The sequence below is a fragment of the Parus major genome, chromosome 4 (assembly GCF_001522545.3).
Source record: "Parus major isolate Abel chromosome 4, Parus_major1.1, whole genome shotgun sequence".
In the NCBI taxonomy this organism is placed as follows: Eukaryota; Metazoa; Chordata; class Aves; order Passeriformes; family Paridae; genus Parus; species Parus major.
Window position 1 is genome coordinate 50461878 of NC_031771.1, and position 18913 is coordinate 50480790.

The 18913-nt window shown below is 36.8% G+C and overlaps 1 protein-coding gene across 2 annotated transcripts in view; it reads right to left on the reverse strand.

Annotated features, from left to right (window-relative positions):
* The window catches only part of STIM2 (stromal interaction molecule 2), a 33812-nt gene extending 26206 nt beyond the window's left edge, over positions 1–7606 (reverse strand). The window contains exon 1 of one of the 2 annotated variants that reach the window (XM_033513541.1): positions 7459–7604. In XM_033513541.1, the coding sequence (XP_033369432.1) occupies positions 7459–7521 (63 nt within the window). In that variant the 5' untranslated portion in view covers positions 7522–7604. Of the gene's footprint in view, positions 1–7458 lie in introns of both variants that reach the window. The other variant, XM_033513542.1, reaches the window with a different exon arrangement.
* Between the last annotated feature and the right edge of the window lie 11307 nt (positions 7607–18913).

Below are 18913 nucleotides of genomic sequence, written 5' to 3' on the forward strand. Positions count from 1 at the left end.
TCGGACCGAAACACGGATCCATCCCAGCACCTGCCTCGGACCGAAACACGGATCCGAGCACCTGGTTGGGACTGAAACGGATTTGAGCCTGCAGCACGGCATTTCCCAGGAGAAGGAAGGGGAGTGTGCACCTGGCTCATACCAAAACACTGGCTAGAATATTTGACTAAGTCCCTTTTTTAAAAGGGAGTGTCAGCACACAAAATGGAAAGCAGCTTGCAGTTAGTAACCAGTACAGTTACTCCTCAGGGGCAGAAATAGTACATCTATGAGAACTTCTTCCAAGTGAAAAGCTCCTCTTCTGTTCTGTCCTACCCTTACTGCTCCCAGATCTTGTGAAAATAACCACAATGACTTCCTCAAAGAGGTCCTACAGTGCAAGCATTTGAAAAGAGGTCATCGTATTTCAAAAAGTGCATTCACTAATGAAGAGGTATATAACAACATCAAACATCTTTTTTTTGTATAAAAGATCTTTGTTTCAAAAGTAGCCTAATATGGAAGTGTTTCTTTAAGAAAAAGAACTAAATTGAAGAAAGACAAAAAAATAGAACAACTCTCGTTAAAAAGAGGATTTTTCTGTTCCTTGTCATGGCAGTTAATCTCTCTTCTGTCACCCTGGTCATTAAGTATACAAAGAAAAGGTTAGAAAAATAACTCTAAATAGGGAGGCTAAAAGAATAAGCTCTAAGAAAAACACATCTAAGTATTATCTTAGCCAACATAATTACTCAGGAAGAAGAAGTCATTTTAAGACTACAAAGTTGAAACCAAGAAAGCAGAAGATGTTACCTAAAACTTTGTATGAAACAAAAATAACCATTTGTCAAAGCAGCTACTTCAAAAACAAGTATGAAATTTAAAAAACACCACACCTAGACTTGAAACTAGCATTTTGATCCCAGAAGTACTGTAACAGCTGCACCTCTACAAAGACTAACATCTCAAAGTCCAAGGTTCAGCAGTGTAATAACTCCAAAGGAAACTTTCTCCTTCCTGGAGAGGACAAGACCTGTGGAGTCCTGGAGAAGTCCCAGAATCAGGTACACAACCACCTTCCTCCCTCTTCAGAAAGCCTTTAGTACCATAACTTTCACCAAAATCCACTCCACTAATAACCAAAGACCAACCTGAAGCAAGACCACCAAAGAAAAAGAGGCGGGGGGGCAGGGTTGATGATACAAGACACGCTTGCAGGGCAAAACAATTGCATACTTTCAAGAATGCCACTGGAAAAGTAAAAGTAACCACACTCACTAACTGCAGCAGGAAGCACTCTCATGCTGTTTATATTTTGTTCTGGGTAAAAGCTCAAGTTTATGATTTTCAGTTTCACCAACTTAAAATAGACCCCCTAACTGACAAGTTTACTTTAAGAGCAATCAGTAACATCCCCTGGCCAGGTATTACTCTCACCCTTGAGCATCTATTCCTCAAGTAGTGTTATTTCCTTCGGGTTTAGTCCTTCAAAGGGAAAGCCTACAAATGTGACAACTTCAGCCTTTTAGAACATTTCCTCACATCTATTTGCTACAAGATTTGTTGCAGCTATTGCAGTGTCACACATACTGACTAAATTATGATGGTAAATGTGCTTTTAAAAGGCAACATGCTATGATTCAGTTATGACCGCCTACCCTACAGAAATGGCTTTTAAAGATGCTATAAAATAAAATAAGGAAACATATTTAATAATATTAATAATTAATAATAAAACATGACTAGAAAAATGTAGGACACAGCCAAGAAAGTGTTACCAAGTATATCTTAAGTAATCTATACATTGTATTGGAAAAAGTTACTGCAGCTCAAAACAAAACTGTAGCTATCTACTGCAAAGTAAACTTTGCAATCTCTGCAAAGCCAAGATAGAATTTCCAAGGGATCATTCCATTGTAGCAGGACTAAATAAAGAGGTGCAGACAGCTACATATTAGCTTAAGCACATCCAAGGAGGCAAGGCGTGAGGTAGGTCTAGTCCAAGCCACTTTGGAACAGGTTTCTATGCAACTGTACCCATGAAAACAGGAGCTGCCTCTCTATAGGGCTTCTTTGCACAGGCACAGCTGTGAACTAACACCATCAATGTTTTCACACAAGACCTGGCTCCTTATCCTGCTCTGCAAAAACAAATTGTCTAGACATGTTCAGAGTTGCTTACAAAACTTCAGGAGACTAAAACACACCCTGCCTGGGGACAAATACATTAGCAGTTAAATGCAAAAAAATTAAATCAAACAAGACCTCTATTAAGAGAGCCACAACAAATTAAGGAATTCAAAGTAACCCAATAGCTCTGGGGGCAAAGGTTTGCTGCACTGGTTAGGAAGCTCAAAATCCTTGTTTGAAAGATTATACTGTTCTGTTTGTAACAGAATATCTTACACAGTGAGATGTAAAACACACTCAGGAGCCATCCCAGTGTCATCAAAAACAGTTCTAATGTCTTCAGTTTCTGAACCACTGCAGCACATATTTTTCCACATGCAGAATTTTGTCTAAACAGCTGACACCAAGATATTAAGTTGTTTATAGAAATATGAACTCTAGTTTAAGGACTTTTATTACATAAATAAAAGGACAAAACCAAAATAACTAAGGGAACTTGAAGGGACATTTAACATCTTGCTGAATATATTTCCAGAGAACAAAATGAAGCCTATCCCTGTCAAACCTACTACAGCCAAAGTGCTATAATAGTATTACCATTCCAGACCATGTAAGCTACTTTTCTCTTCTTTAATCACTGAATCATCTTCCCTGGTTTAGGCCACTAAAGTTTGATTCCATTTGATTCTTGCCTGCAGACAACATTTTTAAGTCAGTCACTTTAGTATATAATGTCTGAGGTTCCGACTTCTTTGACCATCCTGCTAAAAGCTATTCTCTGATGCTTTCAATGCTGCAGTCTCTTTTTCTCCTTACTGTATTTTTTGTCTTTTTTTTTCTTTTTGGGGCGGGGGGAGGGAAGCATGGGGCAGCATGTTGGTGGTTTTCCATGGGGTTTGCTCAGTTTGTGGTCTTTTTATAAAGCAACAATTCCAGTTAACTCCTTAAAAAAACTTAAGCAAAGTATGAAGTGATCTATCCAGAGATCTCACGCAAAACCGTACATTTGTGCCTTTAGCTTGGTGAGACATTAGACACACAGTAAGATACTAATACTTCAAAAACATCAACTTACTCTAGTACTGCAGAAAGATTCCTTGAAGAAATCACTTTATGTAGGACCTACTTAAGGAAGTGCTTTGGAAACAGGAAAAACCTATGTAAATAGTGCACACACGATAAGTCTGTTTTATTGCTTGTGTCTCATCATTAAAACAAAACACGTTCCCATGGTGCAACAGATGCTTCCTGAGGCAGATCGTCTCCCACCAACACATGACTAAACCCTCAGTAATACCACATTCTCCCTTTCAGTTACCTGTTTACAGCCTACCTCTTGAAACCAACTTAAACAATTGCAATGCTTGATATATAAAGTAAAAGTGTCAGCAGCTAGGTCTGATAGGAAAATTCGTATTAGCCTGCCCTCATAATAAGTATAGAGGGCTTTTTTCCTTCCTTTTTCCTCTTCTCTGCTGTACCATACCAAATAGTAAGTAAAAACTAACTACTCCATGCTCAGACTAGAGCCCTCTAACTTCCTCACAAGACTTCTACAAAATCCCTCATGTTTTGCTGTTAAATCCCATGCCAAAAATTTAGATCAGGATTCTTCACATCAAGCTCATCAAGGCCAAATTCAAGTTTCTTTCCAATCCGTACAAAGCACGTCCAAAGGTCTTCCAGTATCAGACAATTTTTGAGGAAATAAGAAGTAGCTTCATTCAAGTTTTCTAATATCCTTGAAAAACTCCTTCTTCACAGAATGGTTTTAGTGGGCCTTCATTTTACAAAGGAAAAACAAACTACAACCTAAAGCAGGGCATGAAAACACTAGGAAAAATTAACTGCGTGCAGATGAAATGGCTGGAATCACTGTTGGGAGTTAACTGGATTACCAAATTTAAGAAGTTAAAATAAATAGTCCAACATCTTTAGCTCTTTTTACCTTCCTGTCTCAAAATAACTTATTTACAAGAACTTCCTTCCTTGGTGTAAATATACCCTCCTAGCACTGTTGTAGTGCTGGTTAAACAGCAGAAAGTTATTCTACTTTGTCACATTCCTCCTGCCAAGTAAAAACCTAATGAACATCTAATCAACATACTCAATACGCTGCTCTTCAGGAGTCTTGCAAGTAAAAACCATTCAGCATAAAACAGAAAATCCATTCCCTGCTGTTAAGTAAAATCCCTGTATTTCATGTAAGCTTTACTCCTAATAAAGTGGTTTTTTTTAATTTCAGTCCTCATTCTTCATCAAGATAAGTAGCAACACCCACTGTGACAGAATAAAAAAAAAAATCTGCTTCTGAAATGTAAACAGGACATATTTGCTATATATTCAGGCCTACTGTAGTCAGGTAACTATGTAACTATATTGTGTAAATGTAGATCTTTTAGGATAATGGTAATGATTAAGTAAAAGCCCTACAAGAAAAGCAGCAGTTACTAGCTGAACTTGCAATTAAACTGCATTTCTCATTAATTTCAGGTTTGCATTTAATGTGTTAGAAGAAAAAACTCTATGCAAATACATATTCATCACTGATTTGCATGGAAATTATATCTAGAAAAGTGCTACTTTGCAGGGAGTGGGTTATTAAATATTTCTTCAATAATTAAAAATGAACTAGCAGAAACAAGGGCTACAATTAAGTCATCTTATTTTATGCACAATGTGTATTTTGAACATATAGTTTCACTCATCTCTCATTACCCCAGCTGAACAGCATGCCTCATCAACTATTATAATTTCAGCCATTTAAACAGGTTTTTAGAGTAGCTTCTGTTGCTTCCTTTGGAACAGGAAGAAATTTAACATCAGATATAAAGATGGTCCACTGGAAACAAGGACAAATCTTCTGAACACTAAAAAAATATTTCCAATGTATAAATGTTTCAGAATTTTCTTTTAACTTTCTCAACTTCAATGTATAAAAAACACAGTACAAGTCAAGAGAAACAATCAAAGTACTGAGAAGTTCCCCAGGAAGCTCACACTCCATCACTAATGTTTCAGTTTGCAGACTGTCCCAAATCTTCTGCAATAACAAAGGTAGACTAGATGCATTATTTCTGAAAAGCCATGGCAGTCAGGTGAAGTCCCTGGTGATTGGGAAAAAGGAAACATCACTCATATTGAAAAAGCAAAGAAATGCAGACCTGAGAATATAAATGAAGACCATTGAGCCTCGCCTCTATGTTTTGGAAAATTGTGGAACAGATCCTCATAGTAGCAATGTTGCAACATGCGATGAGGTGATCTGAGACAATCCAGCTTGGCTTTACTAAGAGCAAACAGTGTCTGACTGATCTGGCAGCCTTCTATGATGGGGTGACTGCAGTGGTTGATGAGGGGAGACCAAACAAATGTCACCCACCTAGACCACTGAAAGATCTTTCACACAGTGCCACATAGCATCATTATCCCCAGACTGGAGAGGGATGGGTTAGAAGGGTGGATCATTTGATGGATAAGGAACCGCCTGAATGGACATAGCTGTCAATCATTCTATGTCCAGGTGGAGGCCAGTGATGAGTGGAGCCATTCAGGGCTCTCTCTTGGGACAGGGACTCTAATACCCTCATCAACAACACAGACAACACAACACAGTGAGATCAAGGAGATCAAGTGCACCCTCAGCAAGTTTGCAGATGACATGAAACCAAAGAACACAGCTGGACTAAAAGAAGGAAGAGATGTCATCCAGAGGGATCTGGACAAACCTAAGAAGCAGGCCCATAAGAACCTCGTGAAGTCCAATGGCAAGGTGTTGCACCTGCATTTGAGTAAGGCAAAACATGAGCACAGATTGGGAGAAGTCATTGAGAACAGCCCTACCAAGAAGGACTTGGGGTGCTGGTGGATGATAAGCTGAACATGAGCCAACAGTATGCACTCACAGGCCAGAAAGTCAGCTGCATCCTGGGCTACATTCAAAGAGGAGTGGCCAGCAGGTCTAGGGAGGTGATTCTGCCTCTCTACTCTTGTGAGATCACACCTGGAGTGCTGCCTCCAGGTCCTCAGCACAAGAAAGACATTGACCTGTTGGAACAAGTCCAGCCAACCAAGATGATCAGAGCACTGGAGCACCTATCTTAAGACAGACTGAGAGAGCTGGGATGTTTAGCCTGGAGAAGGTTCAAGGAAGATTTTATTGTGACCTTCAGTACATACAGGAGTGGTATAAAATAGAGAGAGCAACTTTTTACACAGGCAGACAGTGACAGGACAAGGGAGAATGATTTTAAATTAAAACAGGAGAGATTTAGACTACATGTTAAGAACAAATTCTTTACTCAGAGGGTAGAGAGGCACTGGAACAGGTTGCACAGAGACATTGTGGATGACCCAATGCCTGAAAGAGTTCAGGGTCAGGTTGGATGGGGCCTGTTGATGCTGTTTGCACATAGGCACACGGAAAAGTAAGTAGCATCACATTTAATGTGACAATGATTCATAGCTTAACTCATTCAGGAAGGACAACCTTCCTCTAGATGTTATAGAAAAGGATGACAAAATGGAACTAGATTCTTCTCGCATTCATCTACAATGAGAATGGGTATGAGAACCACATGACAGTACCCTCATTTTTAGGGGACATCTTCACTTGCCTCAGTTCTCAAGTGTGTGTGTGCCTAACAACAGCCAGACAGCAAAATAAGCAAACACAACGAAATTACACAGACATTTCCATTCCTACCCAGTAATTTTGAGAATCTCAATGGTCAAGCTGAGTAAATGCAAGGGCAAGTTCTTTGCCAGGACCACCACCAGGAGCCTACCTATCAAACTCATTCAAGCACAGACACAAAAAAGTTCCTTAGGTTGTAGGACTTAATTTACCATTAGTAAGCACAATATTCTTATTACTTGCCTGTAAAATGTAAAAAAACCCAGAAATCTTTCTTCTAGATTGCTCTCTGTAACAGGTATTGCTTTACACCATGAAATGCCTGCAACAGATCTAAGGTAAATAGGATAGCCCAGTGATTCTTTAACCAAGATGATTTTGAGTGAAGAAACTGTAACACCAAGCAATGGATCACATCGCTGCTTTACTGCAAGTTAGATCTTTCACCTTTGCCCACCTCTTACACCAACCACAAAAGCAGCAGCTTTTATAGAGTCATACGAAACTTTCCTTTAGGCTAGAACAGTAGACAGGAATATCCCATTTCAGACAAATACAATAATTAGACTTTCCTTCCATATTTTTTCTGAGAAAGGGGCTGAATTAAGAATAGCAACAACTACTCAAGTGCTGAAAGATAAAGAGCAGCTATGCAAAACAAAAGGATAAAAAAAGACTTCATGTATGCACAAGTGAAGTTTTTTTACTCCTACCTCATCGCTTTCATCTACTTCGATACCACCATCTTTGTCATCATCCATTTGCTTATGGATCATGCGGAGAGCTTCTAGGCTGAATCGGTCCTCCTCGGTAAAGCACGGGGGGCTGAGTGAACTGCAGGGATCTATAGTGAGGAGGACAAAAAAACCACAACACAACAGAAATGTTATTTACTTTCACTTCAGAATAGAAAGCATCCAAGCAAAAGAAAGGGTTTAAAATTCTGTATTGTGTACATGTAGTTCACTGCACATAATCATCAGGTCACAGATATCAAATTTAACTGTAAAATAGTAATTGTACCAAAAAAGTGAAAGGCTTGTGTGTGCAAATCAACTTTTTATTTTTTTTTTTCCAGGAAGGAGTCCCAAAAAATAGGCTAAAATAGTTTTGGCTCTTCAAGTTATTTCTTCCATCCCAGTAACATACTATATCAATTTTTTCTTCTATCATCCACCTTTAGTTTATGTCAGTGCAGTGGCAAATAAAGCTACTGCATTTCCTAATCTCCCTACTGAAAGTCTGAACAAAACAAAGAACAAAGGAATTGTCATATCATACAATCATAGTTTCACAAACAGGTAACAAAGGGGGATGGTAATCACATTGCAGATGGAATTCTAAATAGGTAGTACTACTTAACACAAAATACTCAAGGACTGCAAGAGCAGAAAGCACACTGCAAAGAAAATTCAGCTGATAGTATTACATGATGTATATAAATCCTGTACACTCTGATCACAAACTGCAATCACTGTAGAGCAGGATTCCAAGTCAAAAATAGTACATTTTCATTTGCATTCACTACTGAAGGCTCATGATTTGAGCACATCTGATGGCTCAGCTTGCACCACATCAAGTTGCTACATCTGTGTTCTCTCCCTTCTACAAGGTACATGCCAAATGCTCCGCAGTTCTACAATGCATGACGATCAACCATCACCACAGTTGCCTTGCACAGGCCTTGGCATTAACTAATAGCAACTATTACATGAATTCTGATGTACTGAACACCAGCAAAAAACAGAAGGTGGAGAAGGATACAGAAATCATTTTTTCAAAGTTGAACTTGAAAAGGGTAGTGAATTCCCACTGTAATAGGAATTATAAAAATGCACTGATGAGTTCCATAAATTGTAACATGACGCTTAAATCATATCAATGCAAGCAAAAATTGAGGGAGCATATGAGTAATTTTTGCTTCTTCTAATCTATCAAAGAAGTAAGCTTTCATGTTGCTATAGAATTTATTCAAGTCTCACATAAGTAAAGGAAGCACATCTACAAAAAGAGAGGAATCAAATGTTTTCAGAGAAAAATAAGTTTTTTTGTTTAAAATTTCACATCAGCTGGATTAGCATGATTCTGCTTTTCTGTCTAATTTAAATTTTAAATTAATTAAAAATCAAAATAAAGGAATGCATAAGGTTACAAATCAGGAAGTGCAAAGATAACAACCATGACATAGCTGGAATCTCAGACATATAATTAAGAGGACTGATTTCCACAGCTAGACATGAGTCAATGCATTCTTACTTTATACTTAAGTTTTATTATACAGGAGTTAATGGAAATCTGTTATCTGTTCCCATGAATCAATTAAAAAAAAAAACAAATAGAAGAAAGTCAGCAGAAAAAACCAAAACACTTTACTGACACTGTCCAAGAACTGAGGTATTGCTTTTAGAACTACTTCATGTAATTCAAAGACATATTTCTATATTTATTAGTTACTAAATATTAATTAATATTAATTAATAAATCACTAATAATTATTACTATTAACATAATGCTAATATAATATTATTAACAAATCAATACTAAACCAGACCAATCACAAACAATATAATTGTCATCTTTAGAAGGCAATTAATATTTTATTAAGTGGGGCAAGTTTAATTTTAAATATATGTATTTTATTTGTCTATTTTGGGTTTATTACAAAAAGTTTAATTTGCACAATACTAAGCCTTTAGATTTTTGCCTTGCAATGAAAAAATACTATCCCTGTAGAGGTTAAATAACCTATCCCTGAAATTACAGGGTGCTTCATACAGAAAGGTTTCTCATGCAATATTAATGAATCACCTCAAAGTTGTTCTAATAATTAAATTTCCATGGCCATGAACAAAAAATATTATTTTACTAAAATACAATCATATCAGAAGAACAATCTTTTTATTATAAATTTTGATCTACTTCATATCTTGTTAGAAGAAAGCCTAATTGTCAAAACATAAACAGATCCTTCAAACACACCAAACTTGTTTAAATTGTACTTAATTCTATTATAATATGTAATTAAATTTCAGATACATGTGTTCAGTTTGCAAGCACCTTCTCAAATGTTTTTTTCATTTTGTTCAGCTGAAAGCCCAGTTTTCAAATCAAAAAGGTTTTCTCGGAGTACATTTTCTCCCAACAGAGGCTGATCAATCCCTTAATCAGGGTATTTATCTTAAATATGCCTTTTTAGGATATTTAAGCATGAAGGCACATTAAAGAACTATGGCTTTTCTTGAGAGAAGTAAACAGGCTGCTTGTGCTTCAAATGTCCCATGTGCTGGCTCCAAGAACACTTGATCTCTCTCTCAAGAGCCGATAGAGTGCCAATTGCTCTTTTTGGGACTGCCAAACAAAGTAGGACCACACATCAACTGTAATAAAAATTAACCCACTCTAAAGAGAACCCAGATTTAATTTCAAGCTTGTTTTCATCTGGAAAAATTAAGCATTTAGACTGACAACACTGTTCCCTGAGGGAGGGGATGACCAATCTGAAAACAAACTACAAAGCCACAACCTAAAGAATAAGTGAAAAGCATTTCACAAGCATACCTATGGAGTCCTACTAAATCCAAAAAACAGCTGATGGAAATTTAATCATCTGTAGTTCTGCAGAACATTCTATCATGCAGTACTTTGCCTCAATTGCATGACAAAAACAATTCAAATTAATACTAGATGGAGTATGGTTACTTAACTGATGTCTGGGAAGTTTTTAAGACAAAAGCCAAGACAAAAAGTCTCAAGACACAGCAAGCACGATAAGTACAGCGCTGAAGCCCCACAACAAATCATGAGACTTTTTTACTTTGAATCAACACTATTGAAGATGCTCTGGGATTCCAAACCTTCTCTTGTACTTTAAGTACAAGCCTAATTTAATGTCTAGACCAATTTCTCCATCCTAGTCTGGTGTTGCCATAAATACACATAGTCCAAAATCATCACCACAGGAAAGAACAGATATGATAAATTCACTCATGGAGTGAACCAATTTGAGCTTTCCTTCAATGAAAAGCACAGAATTAGCAAAGGAAACAAAAGAGACAAGGTGGGAAAGAGGCATAAAAGCACAGCAGATATCACTCCAGGCACGAGTTATTTTATAATATAAATAATTATATTATATTTTTCATGTTGCTCAGAAGTAACGAAGTTTCAGAAATACTGGAAGAAATAAGGAAGGAATTTTCCCCTAAAAAACTAAATGTCAGACTCGTGGCTCAACAGACTGTTTCAAAGGATTTTGAAACAAACATTCTTCCTGCCTTGAGGCAGTAACTGCCTCCCAGCCCTAAGGCAAGGGGGGCAGTCCTCTCCAGTCCACAGGAGACAGTTTGATGATGGACCAAGCAGTTACCCAACCCAGGATAGAGCAAACTTTGTATTTATATATAAAGGGAAAATAACACTTCACACCCTTTCTCCCCACCCCTCCTTTCCCCCACTTCAGTTTTCTTCAGTGAGACTAAAATAAGGTGAGACTACAAAAAGAATTTCAGTTTGAAATTCCCCTCAACCTTAGAATTACAGCTCTTTATTCGATTTCCTAAAGACAACAGAAGTTAAAATGTGACATTGTCAATAAAAGCCAGTAAGCAAAATTAATTACACCTTTATCTTCAAGTGCTTATCTCAGAAAAGCCCCTGAAATTTATTTAGGAATACACCATCAGAAGAGGCTCCAAAGCAAAAGGGTATATGTACCTCATAGTCTTTCATCCATCTTATATTTGCTTCTCCCTAAACAGCTGCAAATGTTACAGACTTCAGAATAAAAAAGGACTGACAGACCAACTAAAGGGGAATAAGCCTGCAATTCTCTCACACACCACCTTTTACATACAGACACTGGAGCACAAGAGCCATGGCTGTGGCAAGCCTGACAGAAAGACTCCAGCCAGGTGTTCACAACTTCAGTCTGGAACTTTTCAATGCCTGAAAGAGCCTTTGTAAGAATACAGGGACACACAGAAGCTTCATGACTTTTCACAAGTACCTGGAATTAGATAGATACTTCCAAATCTAAAATTGAAATGCCTTTAAATTTTCCCATTGGTTCACTCAAAGCAACGTAGCAGCTGGGAGTTATTTCAAGAGACTGACTACCACGCATCATTTTTGTTCTGTGAGGATGTTCAGCATTTACCAAGAAAGAAAAGCATGTTTCTTATAGTAACATATGGCAGTCCCATGGAAGCCTGCAGGGTTTCCATGCCTGTATTCTACTGCTGAATTCAGAAGTGTACCATGTTGTGCTAGGTTTATGATTCCTCATTCCTAAAAAGCCATATGGGATAAAGGGAAGCCTCACAGAAAAGGCAAGCACTATAAAGCATCAGCTTCCTAAGTACGTACTCTCATCTTAAAATAGCCATGCTTCAGTATGCCATGATGACAGAAGTGGATTTCTTTGCATTTTCCAGACACAAAGGAGGCCCACAATATGTCCAATCCCCTGCCAGATGAATATTTACCTAACTGGGATTCCTATTTCCTCACATTTCTGTTTTACATGAATGTTAATATATTGCAGTTCCTTAGTCAATTCAGTGACACCTTTCAAGGCAAAAAACCTTTACAAGAACAACAATTTTTGAAGACCTGAGTACAGCCTGGAGTATCAGCAGGGTTTAATGAAAATACTGAAAAGCAAGTGTTTTCAAGTATTTTACCTGCTGTTCAAAATAAATTTATTCACAGTAAAGGCAAACATGTTTTTATGTTAAATCCTTACATAAGGTGTCACTAAAATCTTCAAATGCTTGAGACAGCCTCAGAATGAGCTTCTTTTAATCTTTCAATTAAAAGCTCCCAAAGCAAATCACTCCTACTCTTAATAATTAAACTCCTCCATATGGCAAGTAGGCTGAGTAGCATCTAACAGTTAACTTGACAAAGTAATTTGTGACATTATTTTTCACTTTAATTATTTAAACAGAAGTTCATCATTGTAGCACATCTGTCCACTAAAAACACTTTAAAAAAACTGAAACAAAAAAAAAACCTAAAACCAGACAAAATTTTGACAAAAAGTGTAGAATACCTCATCTTCTAACCACAACAGTGATGTTACTTAAATGAGCTTCCTGAAGAGGAAAATACAATAATAGTCATGACAGAAAGGCAAGGGGAAGGGGTGCAACAGGAAAGGAAATTCAGGAACATTGTTGTCCCCAAAGATTTTGAAAATCTTCACAGTAGGCTTTCACAGTAGGCTTTTCCATTGCTCTGTATTAGAAATTCAGGTGACTTCTATAAACTCATGCAATAACAGTAATTAAATTCATAAATTAAACTCCTGACAGTTAAGTCTGGTATCTGAAGCACTTGTTCCTGAATACATGTGTGATGTTTAGTGACTGGTAACACTGCAGTTTAACAGAAAAAAAAAGCAAAACGAAAATCAACAAAAGCCCCAAACTATTTGCAGATAAGCTGAATGAAAACTGTCATGATTCTTTCAAAATACACTAAACACCTTCAGTAAAAAAATGACATTTCAAACAGCCTTAAAATAAATCATTACAGCTTCAATACATAAGAAGCAATTTTCAATTGAGTGATTCAAACCTGATTTTGTCACTATTGAAAAGTGTCCATTTATTCTGTTTTTTTCAGTACCTTTTCATGTATACAGATTAATTAGATTCCTTCCCCCACACATAAACTTGATGAGGCAAGCAAGGCTTTGCTTTTTTCTTAAAACATCACTAGCTCAACTCTGCTTTCTCCACACCCACAAAAAAGCTGTCTAATTCTGAACTTCATTCTCTATACACCAGGGAAAAAAAAAGAATATCAGTGAGATCAGTTTATTTAAAGTAGAAATTCAGTCAAATATTGTTATTAACAAAATCAAGTGTTAAGACAAGTTTATTAAAGCTTTTCTAATCTTTCCAAGATAAAAGCTTCAAAAGAAGTAGCAAGCACTTAATTTTCTGATCACTTGGTTAAGACATTCAGAACATCACACACTGTATCAGAAAAATATTTACGAACTTCATACCCAGATAAACAGTAACTCAAAGGAAAATACATGACACGAATTCCCTAGAGAATTAGATTTGCTGGCAAAATAATTTTGCTTTAATATAACTGCATTCAAAGCAACTATTCCAAAACAGCAATGCTTTAAAAGGGGGGTTGAATATGTTGGTCATGCCAAGGATCATTCTGTCAAGATGAAAATTTCAGTATAAATACTTCATTTAGACTGATAGGAAATTAATTATTAAAATTACAATGCTGCCCTCTCTGACTAAATAAAAATCAAGATGAGTTCATGGCTTTTCCATCTCCTTCCCACACCCTCCCTGAGCAATTACACAGTTTGAAGGGAAGAGGAAGTTCGACAATTATTGTATACAATGGTCAAAGTAGACTGATTTAGAAGAGGAACTCCTGCCAACCCTAACAAAGCAGGACGAGAGGAAACTGGGAGATGCATCTTACGCAAGCCCCTAAAATCCTGTTTTTTCCTCTTTCTAACCCTACTTGTACTTCTATGATAAAAGGATTTAGTGAATTTTGAGTTAATTTATCAATAGAACATTAATTCATCTGATAAAAAAAGTTACAGATTTGTACTCATATGTACTTGGTGACAAGACATAACACACATCCAAGCACATATAACAACACACTTCTAAACTTTCCTGTGTATTTTAGGCCTGACTGGTTCTTTACCGGTCTTCTAACAACTTTCTCCCTTTTCTAACAGCAGGAAGCTGGAAAAGATGCAGTATATCCTTGATTATATACTTTAATCTGCCCAAGAATTTGTCAGCTCTTAAGAAAGAGCAGCAGCATAGCATTTAAGCCACTTTCTTAATTTGGTCAGGAAATGAGAAAAGTGATATATACAGGTGACCTTCGAATGTCTGATAACATGTCCATGTGATTTTGAAAGAAAACTTGCTGGCAACCATTTTCTTACTAAAACCTCATTTTCTTGCCTAGAATTTCATCTTTATTAACACATTAACCTGGATGCCTGATCTCCAGATGCCTGCTGAAAGCCTATATAATCAATATTGAGTGGACTAATTTCTATCCAAGTATGGCTCAAGAGCTAGAAAGAGCATGAACTACTAAATTCATTTTTGGAATAGAGTGTCTGCAAAATATAGCAACCATGATAATATGGCTGATATTAAAAATTCACAGTTTTTTTCATACTGAAAAGGCATTTCACAGCTTCCAAGACTGAAAAAGGGGAAGTCAGGGTAGCACTGGAGAAAAGGATTTTAGCACTTTATTTTTATTTTTTTTCATTTTAATGAAAAGCATAGACAGTTTTATAGATGTGGGTTTAAAATTTAAAAAAGAAAAATCTGATACTTTCAGACAAATAAACTGAAATTTTCTAAAATTAAGAGTTTATTGAAGTCAAATTCATTATTTTCATATAAAATTATATATGTATATGTATATATCTTTAAACTTAAAATTTAAATTGTGTCAGTGTTTCCTCTGATATATTTGCTTTCACATGTGATTCATAATCATATCCTATATCCATGAATCAGGCATGTAAGCATGACATTGCTGGCATTACTGAATTACTTCACTCTTCTACACCATCTGATCTAGTATGCATATTATTAACTGTTCCAACCAAGGAATCAAATTTAATCCTCTGTGAGCACCATCTGTAGCATCATCAGTTCCCTCACAGTTCCTGTAACAACATGTTGTCAAGATGTATTTATACTTTAAGAGATAATATCAGAATTATACAACTGAAACCTGTATTAAAAAGACGTAACATAGTACTTACAGTCAAGGAAGATTAAAACAAAGCACCAGGGCGCTTTTTTCTTACTAGACAATCTGTTAGTATTCTAGCATTTGAGTATTAAATTTGCCAGCCTATGTTTATACTTTTGGAAATAGAAAAGCACTGAATGCATAAATTCACTTTATTTAACAAAACCATAATGAAACACTTCCTTACAGCTCCATTCGACATATCAGTAATTTTAACTATGTAATAATATAATTTTCTTTCAATAGTCCCATTAGCTTTTGTGAAAATTTAGTAGTACAGATAGTTAGCTAGTTAAGGACTATCCTACTTCCAGAAGCTTACGTGAACTGCTCTGCTGTTAGCACTCCAACTCCAGATTGCATAACTGGCAGTTTTGCTCCTACTAATATGCTGCTAAATATTTTTCTCATGATGAATTTCACCAAGTGATAAACGAGGCTGACAAATCTACTTATGGTGTCTCAGTTCACCTTGGCTTATTTGATGGAAATTAGATTTAAAGAGCCTTTTAAAAATCCCAATTTTATAAAGAAAAAAAAACCTTTAAGAATTAAATAGTTATGCATCTCGGGAGATACCATTTTATCATTATGCTTTCTCAAACTCAGCACAGATGGTAAGATGTACAATTATCAGAATGTTAGAATAAACCATAGTCGCACATATCTTAGATACGTGTTAGCTGATACCACTCTAGCAAATGTATTTCTGGGCCCATAAAAACAGTAGCTAATGGTGTACTTTTCCAGTACACATTTCATAGCTGTTGAAGTGGTGAATAATATAGAAAGCAGTTCTTACACAATGAGTACACACTGAGTATATACTCTGTGCATAAAGTCATGTAGTGGAATCACTCACAGTAGAAAAAGAGGAAACTCAGTAATTAAACAAGAACTCCAAAATCCAGAATAAGCTCTATCATGTTAGATTTAGCACAGACTGATTATTTAACAAGAAGTCCATGCTACAAACACGTGGCTCTTGGCATCAAAATGAGTTAGATAAAATTTGCATAGAAGTTTAAAGTAGTACTATTCCACCTCGAGAAAAACCTCAAGTCATTGCATAGAGAAGAAAACAATAACAGAAACTCTACATTTGCTTGAACAGCACACCTTGTACAAATACTACTTGTACAGCTTCAAACACTGTCAGCTGCTCCCCAACAGCATCAGCGTATTTGGGATTCAAGGAAGAGCCAAGTGAATAATTCCACATATGCTCTAAGGCAGAATAAGCCAAAGACTAATGCTAAAACGATTTCTAATTGCTCATGGCCCTGCTGTTCATTTCTGTCCCTGTACTATCTCCTTCCTGGGACCAACACAAACGTATTTGTACAGTCCTGCCGCAGGAAGGACCAGGAAACGTTCTGTCTGAATTTGTTCTTTATGCACCTGCACAAACACTTTTGACAGCAAAGGTGCAGGGGAGGAGGAAGAAACCCAGGCAGAAGCAGAGATGCCCTGTACAGCCGTGGCACTGCTGCTCAGCCCTGGTGCTGACACACCTACGCTACAACTGAATGCAGCCAGTAGCACGGCAGGGGACCAAGGCACTGAAAAATGAAATGGAACAACAGCCATGCTGCTCGGGTGGAAAACTCCACCTCATTTTTTAGATCCTGGCTTTCCCTACTAGGCTGTACAGGAGAAGAATGTGTCCTAGACAACTTTTTGCAATTAACAACTATCAAGTGGGATTTTTTCCAAGTTTTTTTTCCGAGTGTATTTTGTAGCCTTACAAAACCAGAAACACTACAGTGTACAGTGTTTGCAACACTATAGCAGGAACGAAGTAATAGCAAACTCAAAAAAAACCTCTCCACAACATCTCACAGAGAGTTTCAAACACCACTGCCAGAAAGCTCACAATCTGTCCTTTCTCCAAGGCCCTCCCCATGAGCCTAGAGAAGTCTCATCTCAGGCATCGCCCACTTGGGCAGCAGTCGGTCCACATCATGAACAGCAGACCCTGACAGACTCCACTTCAGACAAACACACACCAGCAAGCTCAAGGTGTCTGCTAAGTGCCCCAAACACTGCTCTAATTTATGCTGTGCCTTCATTTAAGCTCCAGGTTTTTTGACCCTTTTCCAAAACCTTGGCGCCAGAACATGCATTAAGAGCTAAATACACAAGGCTATAAAAAAAGCAGCATAACAGAATCTGTCCCAAAGCTGACAAACTGTGACACTTGGCTACACAAAGCCAAATGGGTTTGTGTTTGGGAGTGTTTTGCTTTCCTTAAGGGCTTTTTAAAATTTTTGTTATTGGCAGACAAGAGGACAGCTTTCCGAAGAGAAGAAACAGACATACTTAGGGAAAGCTCAAAGGAAAGAGAAAGAAAATATAAAGATCTTTTAGTATTTAAGACTGTGACAATTGAGGTTATAACCAGTTGCAAAAGAATATTGATATCAGATATCCTTAAAGGTAACCAATGACATTAAATGATATATAATCTACTGAATTTAAATCACTGTATCTTCCTGACACACAGTGGGAAAAGACAAGAAGAAATGAAAGGCAGTGTGCTTTTTCCAGATGATGACACTTTTACTTCTGAGATTCATTACAAGTACTTTTTGACATTTATACGTATTATTTATTTAAACATAAAATTTTAGTATGTAGTTTTGTCACATAAGAATTCACACACTAACACTGATTCATCTCTATCATATTTGAAAATACTAAAGCATAAAAAATAATATTCTAGATTTTTTTTTAACTCTCCTGGACACATACTGCAAATGGATCTGTATCTCCTGCACTGCATTACCAAAGGTTCTGTTGATATTTACTTTCCCCACCAGACAGTAGTAGGAAAATAGGAACCAAGTCAAACTGCAACAGACAAGTGTTGCCACTACATTACCTCCTCTTAATGTATCAAGTATCAACACATACAGGCAGTCCATCATTTTCAATATCAAAAAGGAATCAACTTCCTAAAGTTAAAAATGCCATTTGTCTGTTGTTAAACATAAACAAAAATAAACAAGAACCATGAAAGATTAATTCTACTTCAACACATTCAATTAGACTCTATTTTCAAAAACCACAGGAAGTTAATTTCACAAGAAAGGTGACTCTGCTTCCCACAGAAATACACTACAAACAGAACACATAGAAAAAAAACACTTTCAATAAATCAGAATTGTTTTCAAGTATGTTGAGGTTTCTGTCTTGTTTTGTTAGGTGTCGTGCTGCTGGGCAATGGCCTTCATAGGCAATAAAATACATCTGAATTTCTTCATTCACATCTCTGAGAAATATGTTTGGTAGTACTATACTGCCTTGTAATTTGATTTAATAAGATATAAGGAACAGAGATACTCCAGGTTTTATCTCCAGGATCTGTTCTCATGCCCAAAAAGCAAT